This window comes from Artibeus jamaicensis, unplaced genomic scaffold, assembly GCF_021234435.1.
Source record: "Artibeus jamaicensis isolate MK-2021 breed Jamaican fruit bat unplaced genomic scaffold, CSHL_Jam_final contig_519, whole genome shotgun sequence".
In the NCBI taxonomy this organism is placed as follows: domain Eukaryota; kingdom Metazoa; phylum Chordata; class Mammalia; order Chiroptera; family Phyllostomidae; genus Artibeus; species Artibeus jamaicensis.
The window spans coordinates 44,729,440-44,753,160 of NW_026521871.1; the positions used below are offsets into that span (position 1 = coordinate 44,729,440).

Below are 23,721 nucleotides of genomic sequence, written 5' to 3' on the forward strand. Positions count from 1 at the left end.
AATCAATAAAGTTATTGGTGAAATGAAAAATGTGTCTCTTATTTTACAGGAAAAAAACACATGAACTTTCTGGCCAACTCAATATTTATTTATTTTTAGAAAGATGAAAATGGAGGGGAAAAGAGGAGAGAGAAACATCAATCAGTTGCCCCTCTCATTCCTCCAACCGGGGACCTGGCCTGCAACTCAGGCATGTGCCCTGGCTGGGAATTGCGCTGGCGACACTTTGGTTCGTGAGATGGTGGCCAACCCACTGAGCCACGCCAGTCAGGGCTAGAAAGAATTCATTTTCTTGCCCTGGTTGGTGTGGCTCACTCAGTTGGAGTGTTGCCTCATAAACAAAGGGTTGAGGGTTTAATTCCCAGTCAGGGCACATGGCTAGGTTGTGGGTTCAATCCCTGGTCCAGGCACCTATGATTCCAGGGCTGGATGCATACTGGAGGCAACCAATCAATAGTTCTCTCTCACATAGATGTTTCTCTCCCTTCCTCTCTCTCTAAAACAGCAACAGCAATGGAAAAATGTCCTCAGATGAAGAATATATAGATAGATAGATAGATTTAAAAATCTATCTATATGTATATTTAAAAAATGATCAAATGAAATTACCTTTTTTCAAGCTTAATTTTGTGTGTTCATTGAATTACCACTTTCCGGAGACTTTCCCTGGACAGCTTCCAGAGAGACCTCGTCGGCAATTCTACCTTCCATGAAAAAGTACTATTGGCTGGAGCAGCGTCCCATAACCAAGGGTTGCTGGTTCCCCCTTCGACTCCTGGTCAGGGTGTGGCCCCAGGTTGTGGGATCGATTCCTGGTGGGGAATGTGTACAGGAGGCAGCCAATTGGTGTTTCTCTCTGGCATAGATGTTTCTTTCTCCCTTCTCCTCTCTCTCGAATGAAAACACAATAAACCTTAAAAAATTTTTTTTTGTTTGAGAGAGGGGAAGGTAAAGGGAGAGAGAAGGAGAGAAACATCAATGGGCTGCTTCCTGCATACCCCCAGCTGGGGACCAGGCCCACAACCCAGGCATGTAGCCTGAGTGGGAATCGAACCAGTGACCTTTTGCTTTGCAGGGAGACAGCCAAACAACTGAGCCACACTGGCCAGGGCAGAATAAAATAAACCCTTAAAAAAGGGTACTCTTGTCCTTTTGTGTTTAAATTTAGGCACTTTATTATATTCTTTCACAGTGCCCTCTCCGCAGCCCAAACACTTCATCCAGAGGGAGGGCCGAACGTTAGTTGGTGGGAAGTGAGCTATGCTCAGGGACATCAGCAGGGTCTATTGGGGGACCGAGCAATTCCACATGCAAGCTGGAGCTGCGTTCCCATCTGCAAAAGGATTTGGGTGTGTTTGCTTGTTCCTTCTCATAATTCACATTCAGGGAGTGATGGATCATTTAGTTTAGGCATTTTCTAGGATGACTTCAAACTGATTATAGCCTCCTCGCTTAACCCACTCCCGGTGTTGGGCGTCATCCCCCACGTCTAGCCTGCCGCCGGAACGACGGCGCTGCTGGCAGGAAGGGGGAGGGTGGGAGGGCAGGCCTTCGGTGGGGGAGGGGGAGGAGGCGTGGGGAGTTTGGAGCTCGGGCTGGGGGAGAATACGTCCTGCAGCCCCGACAGGCCTGTGATGGGGATGAGAGAGAAAGGGTGAGGGGTTCCCCCAGAACACACTGCCCCACACCCCTCCTGCCGGGCGGGCTGGGCAGGTACCGGCGTGTTGAGGCTCCCAGCACAGCCTCAGGAACAGGCTCTGGCGTGTGATACCCGCTTGTTCTTGCTACACCGTCCACGTAAGGACATCACCTCGCCGGAAGGTCTCCCTCTAAGATACTTTTCCTAAATCAAGGCAGAGCAAGCATCAGGCGGAAGCCCATTTCCACAGAATAGGGAATAATGTGGCAGACACAAGGACGGCCCAGTGTGTGGCTTCGGGGGGCTGGGCAGTTTGCCCAGAGGGGACACAGGCCAAGCGGCCCCCTCTGTGTCGGAAGGGCCACTCCATACTCACTTGGCTTCCTTTCTTGTCTGGTGAAAATGCTTCTATTCTTGATCACATCAGGTATGGGTGTACGTGTGTGCACGATGGTGAACATGAACGTTCATCTTCATACTTGTCGGTTCTCCCGGAATCTCTGCCGTCACCACACGGAAGGAGCTGTACAACTGAGTCCCTCTTCCTCTCCTTGCCAACCGGCTTCCCCTGGCAACCTCCTTCCTCAGGCCTGCCAGGGGTGCTTCCATTGTTACACTCATACCAGGGCGTTGATGCCATTTGTGTGTTCACTGGTTCATTCAGTAGCCAAATAGTCAGCCTGGCCAGGTAGTTCAGTTGGTTAGAGTGTCCTTCCCGACAGGCCAAGGTTGCAGGTTTGGTTCCTGGTCAGGGTACATTCAGGAATCAGTCAATGAATAGGGATTAGGTGGAGGAGCAAATTGATGTTTCTTTTTCTCTCTGTCTCTTCCTCTTTCTCTAAAATCAATGAAAGATTTTTTTTAAACAGTCGAATATTTGTTGAATATTTCTCTTTATTTTCTTTCTCATTTTTTTTTACTAGCATGTATCAGTATTTTAAGATATCTGGTTCCTTGATTAATTTGTCATTTTTTATCACGTCCCCCTCTGTTGAGCTCATTCACTGCTGCATTTCCATGTGAGAGGCAGTCACACATTGATGTTTCTCTCCCTCTTTCTCCCTCCCTTCCCCTCCCTCTAAAAATAAATAAATAAAATATACATAAAAGAAAGAATATCCTCATTACTTTACCATACTTGGGAGAATGTTCTCATCTTTAATAACCTCCCAAGCAGCTTAAAGACTGTATAATATACTATGTTATGTGTGCTCCATAAGTAATTGATTCATCCTCATATTGCTTGGCCTGGTCTTTAGATTAGTAATATCTATGCACTGTTTCAATAATGCCACCATGTCTTCCTTTTACATTAAACTTCATGATAAGCTCTCATTCATTCTGAAAGAAAAATTACTGGGAATAGGATTCTTGGGTCAAATGGTATACATTTCTGGCTTTTAATACATATTCTCAAATTTCCTATAAATAGGCTGAACTAAGTCTCTCACAAGAGTCTGAATGACTGTTTGCCTATACTTTATCAATGAGAATTTTCATGTTTTAAGAAGACTTGTGCCCTGGCCAAGTAGCTCATTTGGTTAGAGCATCCACCGTCCATGGACACCAGGGTTGAGGGTTCTGTCCCAGGTCAGAGCACACACAAGAATCGACTAGTGAATGGCACCAATAAGTGGAGCAACAACTCTCTCTCTCTCAAAAAATAAAGTTCTTGTATAACTGAGTTGCAAGCTTAAGTAACACTTGTTTTATACAATTCTCCTGTATATTTTAAAATATTTTCTGAAAATAAGTGTTCTCTTTGGGATTCAAAGGCACAATTTAAAATCGTGGCCAATACAAACTGGAAAATGCTGCTGTACCTGCTGCCCTCTGCTGGCGGGTTCCATTTCCTGAAAACAGCAATTCTCGAACTTCGGTCCTATGATCCCTGGGGGGAGAGAGAGTAGGTTTCTGTGCCCCTTTCCAGGGGATCCGTGATATCGAACCTACGTTTGTAACACTACCATCACTTTCTCTTTTCCACTCTGGTGATGTATGTGCTGCTAGTAAAGAGCAATGGTGGGTAAAACCACTGGGACCTTTGGACGACAAATAGAGGCAACAGACTTGTACTACAGACAGACAGACTCTTCACTGCCTGGCGCTCTCAGGGCCAGCTCTCCTTGAACTTGTCCTCCATGAAGCAGAAGACTTTGTTTTCTCTACCCTTGAATTCATGTGGAATTCCATTTAAAATTCCACCAACAACTTAGAATTTATGATTATTCAAACAGGAGTTTTGTAGACATTTGATTAAAAATGAAAGAAGCAGACCAGTCATTTCAAGTAAAACAACGGACAGCATTTGTTGCCAATGATAACATTTGAGCGTTCAAGTGAAAATGATCATCTTGGGCCCTGGGTGGGTGGCTCAGCTGTTCGGAGCATTGTCTCATACATCAGAAAGTTGTGGGTTCAATCCCTGGTCGGAGTGTGAATAGATTCGATGTTTCTCTCTCACATTGATGTTTCTCTCTCTCTCTCGCAAATCAATAAATATATTCTCAGGCGAGGACTAAAACAGGAGTATAATCTTGGAAAACTTATATTTACTATGATGAATATGACGACTTCTTAATCTTTAGAGTTTAAAAAAATATTCTATTTATTTATTTTTAGAAAGGGAAAGGGAGGGAAAAAGAGAGAGAGAGAAACATCAATGTGTGGCTGCCTCTCACATGGCCCCCACTGGGGACCGGGCCTGCAACCCAGGCATGTGCCCTGACTGGGAATTGAACCGGGGACCCTTTGGTTTCCAGGCCGGCACTCAATCCACTGAGCCACAGCAGCCAGGGCTGAATATGACAACTTCTTAATCTCTAGAGTTTTCTGATGAGATCAGTGGTGATATGACTGAATGCTGATGTGGTAAATAGAATCATGGGCCTTCGAGGTGTTTGCCTCCTAATCCCTGTCACCAATGAATGTGTTACCTTAGGTTCGAAAGGGATTTTGTGCAATTGATTTAAAACAGGGAGAGTATTCTGGTCTATCTGGGTGGGCTCAATACAGTCCTAATCGTCCTGAATGAAGAGTCAGAGAGGAGGGGGGGTGCCCCACTGCTGGCTTTAGCCACGCACCTGGTCTCCCGGAGCCAGAAACAGCGAAGAAGTGGATTCTTCCCTGGAGCTTCTTGAAGAAACCCGCCCTGCTTCAAAATCATTTCTGACTTCTGACTGCTGGAATTGTGAGATCATAAACTGAGGTTGTTTAAGCCACTTGGTTGTGTGACAATTAGACACAGTAGCAGCAGAAAATGAATACAATGGTATTTGGCTATTGTGTAATAAAATGACAATTTCACACTTTCTAATTTTTGTCATTCAGCTAAACTTATGGGAACCTTGACCAAATGGATCCCACTTCTCAACTCCAGGTAAGAGAGTCATTGACCAGCATTCAGTAATTAATGACGCCTGTCTTATTTTCCCCTCTTAGCAACCCCAGAGACTCAAAGATCTATCCTGGCATCATTCACAGCGTGTGCCTGCCCCATAAAGGAAGATGAAGCCAGATCCTAAATAGATGTACGGCGAGGGGCCGGCCACACTGCTGTATCATGTGTGTACTTTATCACGAGAGCCTATTGTATAGGTGTACCTACTGCTCACGTAAATAATTTTTGCACTCAAAACTATGTGTATATACACGTGCACACACACACTTGTTTGATAAATTGTTCCTGCTATCATTTTGTGATCTTATATAGAGTTGTAAATGTTTGCAGAGAAAGAGGAAATCATTTATTGTAAATTAAACTACCGTCTTTATCTTGGTTGGTGTGTCTTAGTTGGTTGGAGTGTTCTGTGAACTGAAAGGCTGCAGGTTCTATTCCTGATCAGGGCACATGGCTGGGTTGTGGGTTGAGTCCCCATTTTGAGCATGCGCCAGAGGCAACCTATCTCGATATTTCTCTCCCTCTTTTCTCCTCTCTCTTAAAAAAAAAACAGTAAGCATGTCCTCGGGTGAGGATAAAAATAAATAAACTACTATTTTTTGGAATTATTAATACTACATGAAAAAGGTTTTAAAAAAATGTTTTGTTTTTTTTTTGTTTTTTTTAGGGAGAGGGGAAGGGAAGGAGAAAGAGAGGGAGAGAAACATCATTGTGTGGTTGCCTCTCACATGGCCCCCACTGGGGACCGGGCCCCCAACACAGGCATGTGCCCTGACTGAGAATCGAACTGTGACCCTTTGGTTCCCAGCTCATGCTCAATCCACTGAGCTACACCAGCCAGGGTGAAAAAGGTTTTCTGATTAAAATTCCATTGCACATGAGACATCGCTTACCTTGGAATGTCCCCAAAGGCCATGGCATGAGGAAGCCAGGGTGGAACTGCTCAGTCACTCACATTTCATCTCCCCTCCACGCTGGCATCTGGCACCATGTGAGGCTTAGGACCCCAGCCTTAGCCCCGGGGTGCTGCTGTGTGAGCAGAGTCGGGCAGGAGCCTTGAAGAGGGTGAGGGTCAGGGGAATGGCAGGGCTGAGGGGTGGGGGGGAGGGGTGGTGTTAAGGGATGGGAGAGCCCACGTTTGACAGCTGGGTGGGAGCACCGAGAAGGGAGTACCCCTGAGCGTATTCTAAGCAGTCTCATTTTAACTGTTGTACACTCTCCAGTGTAGGCCCGCTTTGTGACCCATCACGGCGCCCTCATTTTCTGACATTGTCTTCCTCCTCTTCTTACCCTAGACCAAAAAAAGAAGCCGCAGAGGGTGGTGCACCCGTGTGGCCTGTCTTCCAGTCTTCCACCTCCTGCTTCCATGGGTTTCACCCCAGGATTCTCAGAACCGCAGGAATAAGATTTTCCCCCTCAACTTTCATCCTTGTGGTGACTTATGCCACCATCTTGGAGGCTATGAAAACTGTTTCTCTGGGCTACTCTCTCACTGTACCCCAATGTATAAAATGGCACATTGAACTGGTTTATAGTTTTAAAATATACAAACCTATGTGTATAGACTTTGTGTCTCTAACTGTGTTCAACAGGGAAGGGATAGAAGCTGGCGTTAGGGAGGGAGGAAGAACCTGAGCCAGGGCTGACTTAAACATGGAAAGAGGGGCTGGGTATTCCAAAGACAGGATTTAGTGGTTTGCAGTGTGGGTTGGATGGGTGGGGTGGGGACGGTGCAGAGAATGTGCCCTAGAGAACTGTTACCTTGTGATGGAACGAACATCTTGGTATTTGAGGGTGTTCAGGGGGTAGCTCTTCTTCGGGTTTTAACCCATCAACAGTCTCTCTGGGTATATTTTTATTTTAAGTTCCTGTGTGTAGGGGCAGGGGTGGGTGCTGATTTCACACATGAGGCTTCAGTCTGGGGAGTATGACATTTTGGGGATTTAAAAAATAAAAAATGTATTCAGTCTGTCTCTAGAACAGTCACTGCAGTTCACTTTTGGCCACTTTATTTTGTGTCTATGTTCCTATCCTTGAATCAGTACCATCAATATCAGTCAGGTTGTTTTTGGTCTTGTTGTTGAGTTGTAGGAGTTCTTTATATATTTTGGATATTAATGCCTTATCAGAGATTCGATTTGGAGAGAGAGAGAGAGAGAGAAACATCAATGTGAGAGAAACATCAATCAGTTGCCTCCCGTACATACCCCGACCGGCAATGGGACCTGAAACCTAGGAATGTGCCCTGACCGGAGATCAAACCCGCAACACTTAGGTGTACGTGGCAACACGCCAACCAACTGAGCCACCTGGCCAGGGCTCCACTGTTTTCTTCTAAGACTTCTATAGTTTTAGTTTTTACATTTAGGTTTTTAATCCATTTTGGGTTAATTTTTGTTTCTGTTGTCTGTAATCTAAAGGCCCAACTTTATTTTTTTGTGTAAGGATATTCAGGTTTCCCAGCTTCGTTTGTTGAAAAGACTGTCCTTCCCTATTGAATGGTCTCGACACCCTTTTTGAAAATAATTTGACCACATATGTGAGGGCTTATTTCTGGGCTCCATTCCATTCCATTGGTCTGTGTGTCTGTCTTTATTGCCATTAACCTATTTATTGATTAATAGCATGCTATTCGGTCTCCATTAGTTTGAATATTTTTGAATTTTTTCCCTTGAGGTTGGTTTCTAGTTTCAAGCCCTTGTGGTCCAAGAAAATACTTGATATGATGTCAACTTTCTTGAATTTGTTGAGGCTTGTTTTATATTCTGACCATATGGTCAATCTTTGAAAACATTCCATGTGCATTTGAAACGAATGTGTGTTTTGCTTCTTTGGGATGAAAAGTTCTGTACATATGAGGTAAGTCTATTTGATCTAATGCATCATTCAGTTCCACAGTATCCTCGTTGATATTTTATTTGGAAGATCTATCCATTGTTGACAGTGGGGTGTTAAAATCCCTAACTATAATTGTATTGCTGTCTATATCTTTCCTGACATCTTCCAAAATTTTCCTTATATATTTGAATGCTCCTATGTTGGGTGCATATATGTTTACAGTATTTATGTCTTCTTGATGAACTCTTCCCTTGAGTATTATGAAGTGTCCTTCTGTGTCTCTCTTTATGGCCTTTGTTTTGAACTCTATTTTGTTTGACATAAGCATTGCTACCCTGGCTTTTTTTTTCCTGTCTGTTTGCTTGGAATATTTTTTCCAACTCTTCACTTTCCATCTGTGTAGGTCTTTTATTCTGAGTTGGGTCTCTTGTAGGCAGCATATGTTGGGCCATTCAGCTACTGTATGTGTTTCAATTGGAGCATTTATTTCATTTACATTTAAGGTTATTTTGATAGGTACTTTTTCATTGCCATTTTACCTGTTTGTACCTGTTTTCCCCTCTCTTTTTCTTCCTCTTCTTAAAGCAGTCCCTTTAGCATATCTGTAATACTGGTTTCATGGAGGTGTATTCTTTTTAGACTTCTTTTATCCAGGAAGCTCTTTATTTCACTTTCCATTTTAATTGGGAGCCTTGCTGGGGAGAGTAGTCTTGGTTGCAGGCCTTTGCTTTTCATAACTTGGAGTATTTCTTGCCATTCCCTTCTGGCTTGAAGTGTTTCTGTTGAGAAGTGAGCTGCTAGCCATTTTAATGATGATGTGTCTGGAAGTGGGCCTCTTGGGGTTCCTCTTGATTGGAACCCCCTGTGCTTCCTGCACTTGTGTGACTTTTTCTCTCATCAAATTAGGGAAGTTTTCCATCATTACATTTTCAAACAGGTTTGCTATCCCTTGCTCTTCCTCTTCTCCTTCTGGTATCCCTATTGTGCGGATATTATTACGTACCATGTTGTCCTGCAACTCCCTTAACCCCTCTTTGTTTTTTCTGAATCTCTTTTCCTTTTCTTGCTCTTTCTGGGAGTTTTTTTTCTACCTTGTCCTCCAGCTCACTGATTTGATCCTCTGCTTCATCGAGCCCGCTTTTGATTCCTTCTACTGTGTTCTTCAGTTCAGAAATTGTATTCTTCATTTCCTCTTGGCCCTTGTTGATTGTTTCTATGTCCTTTTTCATGCTGACGTAGTTTGCAGTACGTGCCTCATAGTTTCCCTGTAGTTTTTGGTAATTCTCTGTGAGCTCATTTAGCTTCCTTATCATCATTGTTTTGAACTCAATATCTGATAGTTTACTTGCCTTTATTTTATATAGCATTCTTTCCAAGGCTTCCTACTTTCCTTTCAGTTGGGGGGGTGTTTCTTTGTCTTCCCCTTGCTTGTGAGACTCTTCTTGTTTGTTTCTGTTTCTTAAATAGATCTGTTTTGACTTCTTGGCTTTGTGGTGTGAATTTCTGTGGCAGGAGACCCGTGAGATTCAATGGGGCAGTCTCCTTGATCTCCTAAACTTGATGCTCTTGGGATGCCCTTTATGTTGTTTCTGTTGGTTTTCTGGATATAATCGCATTTTGATTGTAGTAGGGTCTTTCTTTGGTGGGTCGTTCCTTCCAGCTGGTTGACTGAGGGTCACTCCGCCTACCAGGTCTTGTGTGCTTTTGCACAGCCTGAACAAAACCACAAAGCCCAGGAAACAAACCCACATTTGCAAAAATAACTCCCACCCATAATCTCACTATCAATAGCAAATTAACCAGTATTAATAACAGTGTAAAGAGATTAAGACTATTTTAAGAAAGGACAGTGAATATGAGATGACTTACTGAAAGAAAAATAATTTTGAAAGGGTAGAGGGAAGAGCATTAAGAAGAGTTGAGAGGCAGAGCAATGTGAGGAAAGTAAAATTTACATCATGAATAAAAAAGGGAATGAAAAGCCCTGGCTGGCATAGCTCAGTGCATTGAGTGCTGGCCTGAGCACCAAAGGGTCACGGGTTAAATTCCCAGTCAGGGCACATGCCTGGGTTGCAGGCCAGGTCCACAGTAGGGGGTGCATGAGAGGCAACCACACATTGATGTTTCTCTCCCTCTCATTTTCCTTTTTTTCCTCTCTCTATAAATAAATGAATAAAAATCTTTTTAAAAAAGGGAATGAAGAATGTGGAATGGAGTATGAGAAGGGAAGCATATAGTATTAGGTTTAAACATAAAATAAAATAAAATAAAATAAAGTGAGAGGGAGAAAGAGGAAGGAAAAAAGTAAATAAAAAAATAAAAATATGGGAGCCAGCCCTGGCTGGTGTAGCTCAGTGGATTGAGCACAGGTCTGCGAACCAGAGGATGGCGGTTCGATTCCCAGTCAGGGCACATGCCTGGGTTGCAGGCTGATTCCCTGCAGGCCAGTTCCCAGCAGGGGATGCATGAAAGGCAACCATACATTGATGTTTAAAAAAAAAATGGGAGCCAAATTGGAGCGAGATCCACCATATCACTATCAGCAACAAATGAGCTGAAATTAATATAGGTGGTATGGGAATAAGAGGGAAAAAAGAAACAAAGAAAAGCTTAAGAGATGTCTAGATGGGAGGTCATTTTGAAATGACAGAGGGAGGAGGAATATTAAGAATGAGAAACAAAAACCAGGCTAAGACAGGGAAAAATTAAAATTTGAGATAAACAGGAGAAAAGGGGAGAATAAAGAAAAAAATGCAGGATGAAAGAGAAATAGAAAAAAAAACAAAAAAGAAAAAAACAACTAAGAGAAGGCAAAATTAAAAATTTGAGATGAAAAAATGAGTAGGGGAGGGGACCAGTAAAATTTGATATTTGAAATACAGAATTAGTGAAGATCTAGAGATAAAATTGAAAAAAAAGCAACAACTACCCTACCCACAACCAACTAGCAAAGATCGCTAAAGGTGGAGAGAGAACGTGGGTATTTTAAGAGCTGGGAAAAAGGATGTAAGATGACCATTGACAAGAAAATCAGTCTTGTGTGTCTGGATGGCGGAGAAATAGTAAGAGTGTGGGATGGAGACGAGCTGTAGCAAGAGGGAAAACAATATTTACAATGAAAATAATGAGAGGAAAGAAGAAGGTAGAATGGGGTAGAAGGAAGGGGCAAACTATGTGAACTGAAATAAACTATAGTATAAAATCTAGTGCTTTAACATGCAAAAATTTGCTGAACAAGAAATGAATGTTAAAAAGCTATGCAGGAAATAAAATATCTCAAATCATGGAGAAGACCACAGTGGATTTCATCTCCGTAGCCTCTAGTATTTACCACTGTGTTTTTCTTTCTAGATCCACCTCAGGTGATGTCAGATGTTGACCCCACGTGACCTTAGGCAGCCAGTTTGAGAATTCTAGTGATTTACCGTCAGTGGCTGTCTTCTTCCCTTGTTAATCTGGGCACTCTGCACGTAGCAGTCAGATTTAAGCACCGTAGGGCAGAGTCCCTCCTGGGGTGGGGGCTGTTGTTTCCCCTCAGGCTGCTGTTGCTGGGAAGGGAGAGGTCTGTCCAAGCAGGACGGCTGGCGCCGTGGGGGCGATGACTCAGCACTGGGATCCCAGTGTCTACTCTCTCAGTTCTCTCCCCAAAGCCTTTGTCTCCAGTCTCTCCGCAGTCTCTCCGTCTCCAGCCTGCTTTGCCTGCCACCTCTGCTGGAGCCCAGGTCAGTGCCTACAAATGAAAATTTGTGCATTGGGCCTTTAAACATTTCTCTGTGTCTCCAGCCATCCATCTCTGGCAGAGAACAAGCCTGCTGCTTGCTGCTGCTTGTTTTCTGAGTACTTTGGGGGCTCTGGTGCTCTCTTCTGGGGATCTCAGTTTAGGGGTTAGACCCCATTCTTCTCAAGGGGCTCCAACCAGTTGCTCAATTATCCCTCGTGTTCTGCCACCTGTGGGCACCAAGCCAGCCCTCTTGAGTGTCCACTGCACTCCTTACCAGTCAGTTAGTGCTAAAGATGATTCTTTTGTCTGTCCCAGATTATAAGGCTTCTCTCTTGCTATTGCTCAGTTTTTTGTTCTGGGTGACTTTTCCACAGTTTAGCTGTCATTCCAGATTGGTGGTGGGAGGAGGTTAGTGTGACTTCCATACACTCCTCCGCCATCTTCCTGAAATCAGCCATCTTACTGTTTTCATAGTTCATACTCTTTCCATGTCAGATGTCTCTTCTCTTTTATTCTGCTAATGTCCTGAGTTTTATTAATAGATTCTCTAATAGTAAACCAACTTCACATTTCTGAAATGAGCTAACTTGGCCAGTATGTATTTTCCAACTTCAGTGAGCTTGGTTTATTAATATTTTATATCAGATAATTGCATCAATATGTTCATAAGTGAAATTGAGTAATTTTATTTTTTCATTTGAACTGGTTCTTATCAAGGTTATACTCACTTCTTAAAAACGAATCCAGGAGTATTTTAATTATTCTTTTGTTAAGTTATATTTCATTGATTGTGCTGTTAAAATTGTCCTGTTGTTTCCTTCTTTGCCCTCTTCACTCCGACCTCCCACTCCCTCAGGCTGTCCCCCACCATTGTTCATGTTCATGAGCCATGTGTAGATTCTTTGGCTACTCCATTTCCTCTACAGTACTTTACATCCCCATGACTATTCATTCCTTAACTACCTTACCTATTGGTACTTCTAAAGCCCCTCACCTCTTCACCAATTCCCCTACACTCCCCTCCCTTCTGGCAACCATCAAAACACTGTCCATATCCATGATTCTGTCTCTATTCTTCTTGTTTGCTTAGCTTTTTAGATTTAATCGTTGATAGATATATGTATTTTTTGCTATTTTATTGTTCATAATTTAGACCTTATTTTTCTTAAATAAGTCCCTTTAACATTTCATATAATAATGGTTTGGTGAGGATGAACTCCTTTAGTTTTTCCTTGTCTGGGAAGTTCTTCATCTGCCCTTTGATTCTAAATGATATCTTTGCTGGGTAGAGCAATCTTGGCTGTAGGTCCCTGCTTGTCATGACTTTGAATATTTCTTGTCAATCCCTCCTAGCCTGCAAAGTTTCTTTTGAAAAATCAGCTGACAGTCTTATGGGGATGCCCCTTAGGAACTAACTGCTTTTCTCTTGTTGCACTTAAGATTCTTTTTTTATCTTTAACTTTTGGTATTTTAATTAGGATGTGTCTGGGTGTGGGCCTCTTTGCATCCATCTTCTGTGGGACTCTCTGTGCTTCCTAGATTTGCATGTCTATTTCCTTCACCAAACTAGGGAAGTTTTATTTTATTATTTTTCCAACTAGATTTCCAATTTCTTGCACTTTCTTTTCTCCTTTTATCACTCCTCTGATGTGAAAGTTGGACAGATTGAAGTTGTTGTGGAGGCTGTTTACACTATCCTTGTTTTTTATGGATTCTTTTTTCTTCTTGTTCTGATTGTTTGTTTTTTGCTTCATGTTCCAAATCATTGCTTTGATTCTCAGCTTCATCCACTCTATTGTTGTTTCCCTGTAAATTGTTCTTTATTTCAGTTAGTGCATCCTTCATTTCTGATTGGATCTTTTTTATGCTATTGAATTCCACACCAAGTTCCTTGAGCATCCTTATAACCAGTGTTTCGAGCTCTGAATGTGATAGATTGCTTATCTCTATTTTGTTTAGCCCTTTTTCTGGAGTTTTGATCTGTTCTTTCATTTGGGCCAGGTTTCTTTGTCTCCTCATTTTGGCAGCCTTTCTCTGTTTGTTTCTGTGTATTGGGTAGAGCTGCTGTGACTCCCTGTCTTGGTAGTGTGGCCTAATGTATTAGGTGTCCTGTAGAGTCCAGTGGCACAGCCTCCCCTATTACCTAAGCTGGGTACTCAAGGTGTGCCCTTAAGGTGGGCTGAGTACACCCTCCTTTTGTACTTGAGCCTCAGTTACTGTTGGCAGGTCAGTGGGAGGGATTTACCCAGGTCACTCAGCTAGTTAGTTAGTTAGAAAACTAACACCACCTGCTTGGAAGGATTGGCTGTGGCCACTGGCCACCAACCTCCGCCTTTTGTGTAGGATCAGCTGTGTGCAGGGCAGGGTGGTGCTGCTCTGACATGGTCTGTGGCTGTGCACTGGGTGTGCAGTCTTTGGGACTTCCTGGGTAGTACAGGTCCAGGTCAGCCCCTACCTGTGTTTTGCTCGGGGCCGCCCTGCCTGAGCTATAAAGTAGTCTGAGATGGCTGCTACTTGTATTAGGCTTGGTGATTCCTGGGTGACGCCAAACTGTGAATCTAGGCTGGTGGTTGCTGGTGCCAGGCCTGTGGCCTCTTAACAAAATGTATAGGGGCTGGGGCTCTCTGAGGCAGGCTGTTGCTTGTTTGAGAGGATTTAGTAAGTTGAGAAGCATGAGCCAAGACCAGCCATTCAGATGGAAAAGCAGCGAGGGTGGGCCCATAAATTGGATGGGACAGAGTCTGAGGGGATCTCCAGGGCAGGACAAACTGTGTTAGCTGGGTTGACAGTCTCAGATGTGGCACGAGCCCACCTCTGCAGGCTCTGTGGTTCTGTGGGGGGGAGAGGTCAGAAAAGGGACAATGGCTCCTGCTCGCCTTGACGCCAGACACTTCAGTTCCTCCCAACTGCTCTCCCAGTGCTGGAGCTTAGAGGGGGTGAGTCTGAGTAAATCTGCGTGTGGGTTCTTTAAGAGGCACTGCTTGGGATTCCAGGAGTTTCTTCCACCCACTCCATCCCCACTGATTTTTGTAGCCAGAAGTTATACAGACTCATCTTCCTGGCATTGGCGCCCTGGGCTGGATGGTCTCGTGTGGGGTGAGGACTCTTCGCTCCTGAGATATCCTTCCTGAATTTTATTCGGTTATAAGTATTTTACATTTTCCATGATGATATTTTCTTTGCCATTTAGGTTACACGAACACATGTTTTCTAATTTTCAAAAGTGCAAGGATTTTTAGTTATCTTAAAAAAAATCAATTTGTAATTTGTTTACAATCTTCTATTTCCTTACCCAAATTTTACCTGTTTATTCTGACCTCCCCTGTAACATAGTTTGTTTAAATGCTGTCTTGACTCAGTTTGAAGCCCTGGCTGGAGGTCTGTCAGTTCCTCCTTTGAGGCAGGTAGGTCCATATTGACAGTAACTTCCCATAATATCTTCTCATTTTCTGGGGTCACCATGCACCAGCCTCTCTGCTCCGGGCCCACAGAATTATTGAAGTTAGCCAACTGACAGAGAACCCATGAAAACTAACTAACACCACCTGCTTGCCATACATTATTGGCCCCTCTGGTGCCAGTTGGCTGTATAACCCAGATGCACCCAGTTTTGGGGTATCCACCCCCACCCCTGCCTTGTATGGCCCTGCTTGGCAGCCTTCTCTCATTTTAACCTGTGACAAGTCTGGCACCACATCTTTGATGCTTTGCCATCACTGTTTTACAGCGCAGTCCCTGAGCTCCTCCTGAAGGCCGTGGGTGGGTATGGCTTCCAGTGTCAGATACTATGCTGGTCCCTGTGGATGGCTTTGGTCCTGTGTGGGCTGGGTGAAGTACTTGGATGTCTTTGGTGTTGACTCCAAAACAAAAAAAAAAAAATTTCTCCTACCCAAAAAAAAAAAAAAAAAAAAAAAAAAAAACAAAATAAAAAAAAAATTTACCACCAAAAAAAAAAAAAAGGCTTTGTATCAAAAAAAACACCAGGGGGCGCTGTAGTTTCACGTTAGCGCTGTCTTTCGGGAACGCCCCGGCTGCCCCGGCTGCCCGGTGCTGCGCGTACCACCTGGGTTGGGAGGAGGGTTGCCCTGGGATATTTTTCTTGAGCTGCTCCTGTTTAGTTTTCAGAAACTCAGTCCAGGGGACAACGGTGTCCGCGAAAGCATGAGGAGTGCAGGTCCTGTGTCTTTGGCCGAGCACACCACCTCTCCTCTCCAGGTTCTGGTTTCCCTGTCTATGAAATAGGCATTACTAAAAACTTGATCCTTTTTTGGGAGGGCCTCAGGGGGTGGTGGTTAGTTTTGAAACCCTTTCCCGAGGGAGGACCTATTCAGTGTTTCTTCAGGACAGTAACCTTAAATCTGAATGCTGACGCTTGCAACTTGCAAACCTGAAACCTTTTTTAAATTTGAACACCGACTCAGAAATCAAATGTGGCCCACTGAGTCTAAGTCCAAATATTACTTGACTCCTAGTTGCGGCAAAGGGCAGCATGCCAGGCTCAGCTCTTTCAAGGGAGAAAGTCGTTCCTGTGCATTTTATTCGTCCCACTAATTTTCAGCACTGCTGTCACGGTTCTGCACCTCTGCACTGGGCATCCTACTAAGTGCTTCACAAACAGTAGCTCATTAATCTCTCCTCAGTCCTCATGCATTATCACCCTCCTACAGGTGAGAAATTGAGGCCCCGTAGCTAGAAAGTGGTGGCACCGAGCCCAAACCCAGAGTGAGCAGACCTCCAGGCAAGTGCTCTCAGCCAACGTGGACACCGAAGCTCATGGTCTGGTTTCTCTCACTCCTGACCTGTGATGCCCATCACATGGCCAGATCCAGTCTGGGGAGCACTCACGGGCTTTTAAGGGATCAGCTCAGGACCCAATCTGACCAATGATCACTTACAGTGGTTTGGACTCTGGATATTTATCACATGCTCTAGAACCTTAACAATCCCGCCCTGCCAGCCAGGGGCCCGGGAGACTTGGGCACTGTGCTCAGGTGGTCATGGCCATGGCCTTGCTGGGGTGTGTGCTTTCACACCATCCGCACAGTGCCCCTCAGCTCTCCAGTTTGTCCTTTAAGGTCTATAATTCCATGATAGAAACTTCCTCAGCCTCCACATTAAAAAAAATGATTATTTTATAAATTGCTCTGAGTAGTGGGTATAGATTCACAGGGACATTTTCATTCAATGCCTGCCTTCCAGAGTTCACAATGACATTAGCATTGGAAAGCCACGGGGAAGCATTATAGTCAAGAACTGTATTTAACCTGAACCCAAGCCCTGCATTAGCCAGACTGATTTGACCACAGATCTCTATTTGTTTTGCTGTTTTTCAGAGTATCTGCGAATCTGGATGCATAGTTCACACTCTGGGGAACATTGGTCTTGCTCAGGGTTTCTCACCCTCAGCCCTATTGACATTCTGGGATGGACAACTATTGCGAAGGGGATCTCCTTTGCCTTGTAGGACTTTAACAGCATTCCTGGCAAAAATTTGTCCTTAGAGGTGAAAAAATTTTTTTTCTATGTGTAAAGCACAGATACACATATATTACGTAAACAGATATATGGTTTGTGGTATTACAAGTTCATGGGGAGGTGATTCGGAAAAAACAACCGAAAAGACTCCTTGTGGGGGTGATAATGAAAAAAGTTTGGTCAACACTGCTTTAGGTCAATCTTTTCGTTTCTATGCGGGCAACTTCCTCAAGAAAAATGACATGAGTGGCTCTTTCAAGCTGAACTGCAAAACTAAGCAGTTCTGTTCATGTGGAGAAACAGCGTTTGAAAGCTGGCAGAAGCTGAGGCTAGATACACTAAAGACAGGACTGGCGTCAGCCGCTTGGCTACCAACTGCTAAGCAAACCCAAAAGGGACTCCGCCAAGATCACGTCAGTAAAATCACCACGATTTCTAAGAACAAGGGGCTTGGGGGTGGGGTCTTCCCATCGCCAAAGAGGCTTGAAAGCTACACTGTTCTGTCCTGTGCACAAGATTGAGGATTTCTCCACTATTGAATGTGGTTGACTAAGGTCTCCCAGATGTGTATATTTGCACACATTTCCCTTCTCTACCTGACTGCCCTTTTGCTTGAGTATGTCTGACTTCTTGCTCTGACTTCTTCAGACGCCACTTGTTCAGAGAATATCACATCACACCTCTTGACTGTTTGCCGCTGCGCATCCATGGTGGGGAAATAATGAACAGCCCCCTGATCCAGAAAGTCCAGAATATAAAGATCCCTTCTGCTGCAGACAGCCTGCTAAAAGGAGTGTTTTTAAATTAGAAATACAGCAGATCAATGATTTTTTTTACAGGTTTATCTTTTTAATAATTTACTTCATTTTTCTCCATCTAGCTTTCAGTTTTGGGAAACCAGTGACTAAGAGTCACTAAGAGTCATTAAGAGTCATTTTCTCTTTCTTCTAAAAAAAAAAAAAAACCCACTTGAACTCAGCAGTGATGGGTGAGGAACAGAGTCAGAGCTCACAGGAAGACATGCCCTTCAAAGGCACCTGTCTTTCTTGATTCTGCTTCTTGAGCAAGTCTGGCACTGCCTCGCAGACCTTCCTCAGAGCCACTATCAGAAAAGCAAGGTAAGTGGGGACAGATGGGGCCATTCCCAGGGCTTCATGCTGTGGGCTGATTTCTGCACAGGCGTGAGGACTTTGGAAGCCCTGTAGCTGGCCAGCCACCCCCTCAGTCCTATCCCTCGGGGGTCTTGGTCGGTCCAGTGCTCAGATTTGGCTCCTATTTTTGGAGGTCATACACGATCTACCCGGACCCACACCTTCTGAGTCCTCATCTGAGGGCACTCACTCATGCACACACCTGGCCTACGTCCACATGCTCAGAATATGCAGACAATTTTCACTGAACATACACACTTTTCTGACTCTTGCTTCTGCAAAGACTCCAGGTCAAGAAAGACTGCACAAATGACGCCAGAATAATTCCAAACACCTACCGGCTGTGTGTACTTTTGTGGGTTTTGATAATTTCCTAATTCCTCAGCCTCTTTTGTTTCTTGAATTTTCACTGGCAATAGGGTGCAGAAAGTCTACAATTGCTCTTCATTTCAATAGAATTGCTATTTGTTGAACACATTTTTTTTTGAGACCCTGAGATGCATCAGTCTTCAGCATCTGTTTGCAGGAGTAAACCAAAATCTCTCACTTGAGAAACAGAGAGTTTAGGTGTTTGGGTGTGTGCCAGTGAGGGTGGGAGGTAGGGAATAGCTGTGAATTACTCAGCACTGTGAAAAGGGTTTTAATAAAGAGCCTCGGGGTACCATTAAGGAGAAAGGGAGAAGAATAAAGTTAATAATATCATAGTAACTATGTATGGGGCCAGGAGGATACTGGAAATATTGCGGGGGGGGTACTCTGTAAAGTTCTTGATTGTCTAATCACTATGCTGTACATCTGAAACTAATACAGAATAATACTGGATATAAATTGTAATTTTTAAAAAAGGAAGCAAGAGGAATTGCCTTTGAGTCAGAAAGCTCGTTCCTCAATTGCTCTGATGCACATGTGAACTTGTGTGTGACTTTAAGGTTTTAACCTCCTCATCTGCCGATTTCGATAGGAGAGGAGAGTGTTGTGAACTTGTGTGCAACTTTCAGTAGGTTTTGACCTCATCTGCTGATTTTGATAGGAAATGAGGGTGGTGGAGGATGCAGAGATTTCATTTCTGGCTCTGATGGGTCTTTTCAAGATCTGTTATAGTAATCTCCACTCAGAGGATTCAGTGCATGGGATTGATTTTCACATATGATTTCGGTGAAAAGACCAGACATTTCCCTCAGTTTACCCAGCTAAGTAAGTACTGTAACCTTTGGAAGGGCCTGGAGAACAGGTTTGCTGCATTGGTGTCGAATTGGCCGGGGAGAGGCCAGGCTGGAGGGCCGGGCGTGTCCCCACCTGGGACGATGCTCTGGTGGGAACGTGAAACTGAGCGGCGGGGCACAGGAACCCACTTGCGCCAATACTCAGGAGTTGGTTGTGAAACATTCAGGAATTTTATGAGGCAGTTGGTAGCTCGACCTTGTCCGTGATGGGAGTATTTACACCATGGAAACCAGCAAAAACCATAACTAGGAGCCCTTCCAATCTCAGCACCCCTGACCAGCTTTGCCAGTGTATCCTGGGGCTCAGAGCCTGACAAGCAAGCTCTGCATATACCTGCGTGGCCTTCGGAAGTAACTTAACTTCTCTGAATCGTTCATGAGTTGTCTGCACAATGGCCCAGTATGCTTGGTTGGCTGAGAGGAGCAGTTTTTGTTGGGATGATGGGGTGCTGGGGACAGGAGCGTGGGAGCGGGGGGTAAATGGACGATACCAGTGAATGTGCCTTGAACTCTAAGAAGTGCAAAGCATGTAGGAGGAATGAGAATTTTCATATAAAGGCAGTTGCTTCCAGCTTAGTGATCACCTAATGCTTACTGAGTTTTTGGAGTTATAATCTAAAGGGGTAACAGAGGCAGATATTAAAATACTTTCTTTCTGTTTGTATGTTGGAAAGGCCCTTGGTGTAGTGCTGTTGGGGGATGTCAGCTAGTCTCGAACTTCCTGCAAGTGACTTCAGTGACCCAGACTACCTTTTAGAAACACATTCCCACCTCCAGAGGAGAGAGCTGAAGCTCCAGCACAGGGGCAAGCTCGGTGGCAGAGCTGGAATGTGGAGCCTGTCTGACTCCAAAGGGCAGGACTCTTCTTTTAAAAAGGGTTTTAAATTTTTTTAAATTTTTATTGATGTATTGATTTAAAAGAGAAAGGGAGCCGGGGAGAGGGAGACATTGATGTGAGAGAGAAACATTGATTGGTTGCCTTCCATAGGTGCCCCAACCAGGGAGTGAACCTGCAATCTAGGTGTGAGCCCTGACCGGAAATTGAACTCCCAGCCTTCTAGTGTACAGGCTGATGCTCCAACCAACAGAGCCACACTGGACAGGGCCAGAATTATTTCATTGGGCTGCACTGACCTGTGAGAAACTGAGCCCTTGAACATGGGAAGCTTGGAAAGGCTGCGGAATGATCTGGGGCAAAATATGAAGCAGCCGTTCACTGCACTCAGCACTGTTTTGACCTGCTTTTGTTTTTACAGAAATCCTGTTTGCTCTCCTCCTCATTCACTTCTTCTGGCTGGATTCCAACCTGCCTTGGGGAGCCTCTAGATTTGAAAATGAATACCACGGATGTAGCAGACACTACCATGGATGACAGCATCTACAACAATTACTATCTCTATGTCAATATCCCCGAGCCTTGCACCAAAAAAGGCATCAAAGCCTTTGGGGGAATCTTCCTGCCCCCGCTCTACTCCTTGGTCTTTCTGTTTGGTCTGCTTGGAAATTCCATGGTGGTTCTGGTCCTGTTCAAGTACAAGCGGCTCAGGTCCATGACTGACGTGTACCTGCTCAATCTGGCCATCTCGGACCTGCTCTTCGTGCTCTGCCTCCCTTTCTGGGGCTACTATGCAGCGGACCAGTGGGTTTTTGGACTAAGTCTCTGCAAGATTATTTCCTGGATGTACCTGGTGGGCTTCTACAGTGGCATATTCTTCATCATGCTCATGAGCATAGACAGATACCTGGCGATTGTGCACGCAGTGTTTTCCTTGAGGGCCAGGACCGTGACTTATGGGGTCATCACCAGCTTGGTCACGTGGGCAGTGGCCGTCTTTGTCTCCCTGCCAGGGCTTTTATTCAGCTCTTGTTACACAGAGGAGGGGCGTACCTACTGCAAAACCAAGTACACGCGCAACTCCATGCGGTGGAAGGTTCTGAGCTCCCTGGAGATCAACATTCTAGGGCTGGTGATCCCCTTAGGAATCATGCTTTTCTGCTACTCCATGATCATCAGGACCTTGCAGCACTGTAAAAACGAGAAGAAGAACAAGGCGGTGAAGATGATCTTTGCCGTGGTGGTCCTCTTCCTGGGGTTCTGGACACCGTACAACGTGGTGCTCTTCCTGGAGACCCTGGTGGACCTGGAGGTCATCCAGGACTGCGCCTTTGAAAGACACCTGGACTATGCCCTTCAGGCCACAGAGACCCTGGCTTTTGTCCACTGCTGCCTTAACCCGGTCATCTACTTCTTCCTGGGGGAGAAATTTCGCAAGTACATCATCCAGCTCTTCAAAACGTGCAGGGGCTCTTCCGCGCTCTGCCAATACTGTAGGCTCCTCCAGATTTACTTCCCTGACCCCTCCAGCTCATCTTACTCACAGTCCACGGTGGACCACGACCTCCACGATGCTCTGTAAAAATTGGGAATGCCGAAAATGGAGTTAATCGGCTTCCCAAATGAAGAACTTACTTAAAATTGTGTTATAGTAAGACTTCCCTGAGCGAGAAAGTGTCAGGGAGAAGATGTACATCCGCTGCAGTAAGCCGGGCTTCTCACCCTGCAGTCAGCTTTCCTCCTCTGCACACAGGTTCCCTGCAGCCAGAGCTCACCTGGGCTGAGCTGTCCTTCCCTGCACCAGGCTGGCTGGTGTGATAAGTAAACCCGAGGGGAACTCGGAGCAGCTTTTCAAAGAAGCTAGGAATAATGCTGGAAGGAGAAGACCATTCGCTTCTAATCTGACAGATGGGGTTCTCCTGAGGAAGTAGAAGAGATAAATTCTCTCCTTGAGAATTCGCTACTTCCTGCTGGGAAAAAAAAAAAAAAAAAGGTCTTTTTAATTCATTTCTAGCTTTCACGGAACAATATAGAAAGCTTTGACATGCTGTCCCGGGTTTTTTCTAATAATATATCTGAAGCCAGGTGTATGCAGAAAGGAATAGTGAAGTGATGAACTTAGATCTGATCCTTTGAATGTAAGTGATTATTTGTTAATGAAAGCCAAACTTTTAATGCTGATTCCGAGTACAAGTATACAAAGATGTTAGTATGGTCTGATCTCCAAATACAAAATTCAAGGTGTTAAAAAATCCAAACATACTTGTGGAAATTCAAATACTTTGTTTTAATTATGAGAGGTGAATATTGAAAATTGAAAAAGGTCACATAGTTCCTGATACATTTATTTGCAGTCTTTTGCTTATTTACAAACAGTGCCTTCCAAAGTGAAAATAACAAGGATGACCGAAGCATGACAATGCCCCCTTTGTCCCTTTGAAGTGTCCGCCATCCAGGCAGGTGAGAATAATCAGCAAAAACGTTTTCGTTGACGTGACATAAAAATGACTCAAAATGATGAAATTGTGAGAAGTGTCATCCTCTCTTTTAAAACATTGGCCCCGGTTTTTAACTTTGGCGTGACTCAAAAATGCAGTCATTTCCTGTCACTTTAATCATGTAATTCATCATTTTACACCATGAATATCGTTCTTACAGCCTTAATTCACCAGTTATGTAAAGACTTGAACAAAGTCTGGGCACGCTTGTAAAACAGGGACACTTATAAGCCCTCCAAAAACAAAAGCCTATCTTGCAAAAAAGCCTACCTTGCCATTGACTGAGCAACCCCATTCAAAACTGCTTCTGTAAATTTACACATTATTGCATGCTCTACATTGAAAAAGAATGCATTCCCCGAACATTTATTTTTAGAAGAGTGATTTGAAAAGGGTATGTTGATGTTGCCTTCACAGAAAAAACATAAAATAAATGGGTGTACAGTCCCATGAGCCTTTTTTCCTGATCGTGTTTGTTTCTGATCTGAGGGGGATGAGAGTCCCAAGCAGCCGAGGTCCCCCTGGGCTTGTCTTCCCTACATCAGCTGTAAGATGAAGATGCTGTGGATATGCCCACGGGGAGGAATCAGGGGGTTTGTTGTTCAGATCTCCACTTGGGGTGGGAGATAGAGTTGCTATCTTGTTCCAGTGCACTTGGAGATCAGGGTCAGTACGAAGTGGGGGTCGAGGGGCAGGTTCCAGGCAGATTTCTTTAGAAAACCCCTACGTGGTGTGCTGGGGCCTGCCGCATTCCCACTTTGCACTCCCTTGTGAGCCTGGGCACGTTTCCTTCCTCTCTTAGCCTCTGTTTTCTCTGGTCTGCCTCCTCTTTCCTGGTAGAGCATGTGATTTTATTCATTTAATCACAGGGAGACAGACCAAAAGACAAGGACTGGCCAAAGGGGTTACCATCACTTCACTCCCGATCACACAACGCTAAC

At 44.4% G+C, this 23,721-nt stretch overlaps 1 protein-coding gene across 1 annotated transcript; it reads left to right on the plus strand.

Moving 5' to 3' along the window:
• Positions 1-18,072: 18,072 nt before the first annotated feature.
• Positions 18,073-23,209, plus strand: CCR4 (C-C motif chemokine receptor 4). Its single transcript, XM_037148196.2, has 2 exons — positions 18,073-18,191; positions 20,704-23,209. The coding sequence occupies exon 2, from the start codon at positions 20,782-20,784 to the stop codon at positions 21,862-21,864; it is 1,083 nt and encodes a 360-aa protein (XP_037004091.2). The 5' UTR covers positions 18,073-18,191; positions 20,704-20,781; the 3' UTR covers positions 21,865-23,209.
• The last annotated feature ends 512 nt before the right edge of the window (positions 23,210-23,721 follow it).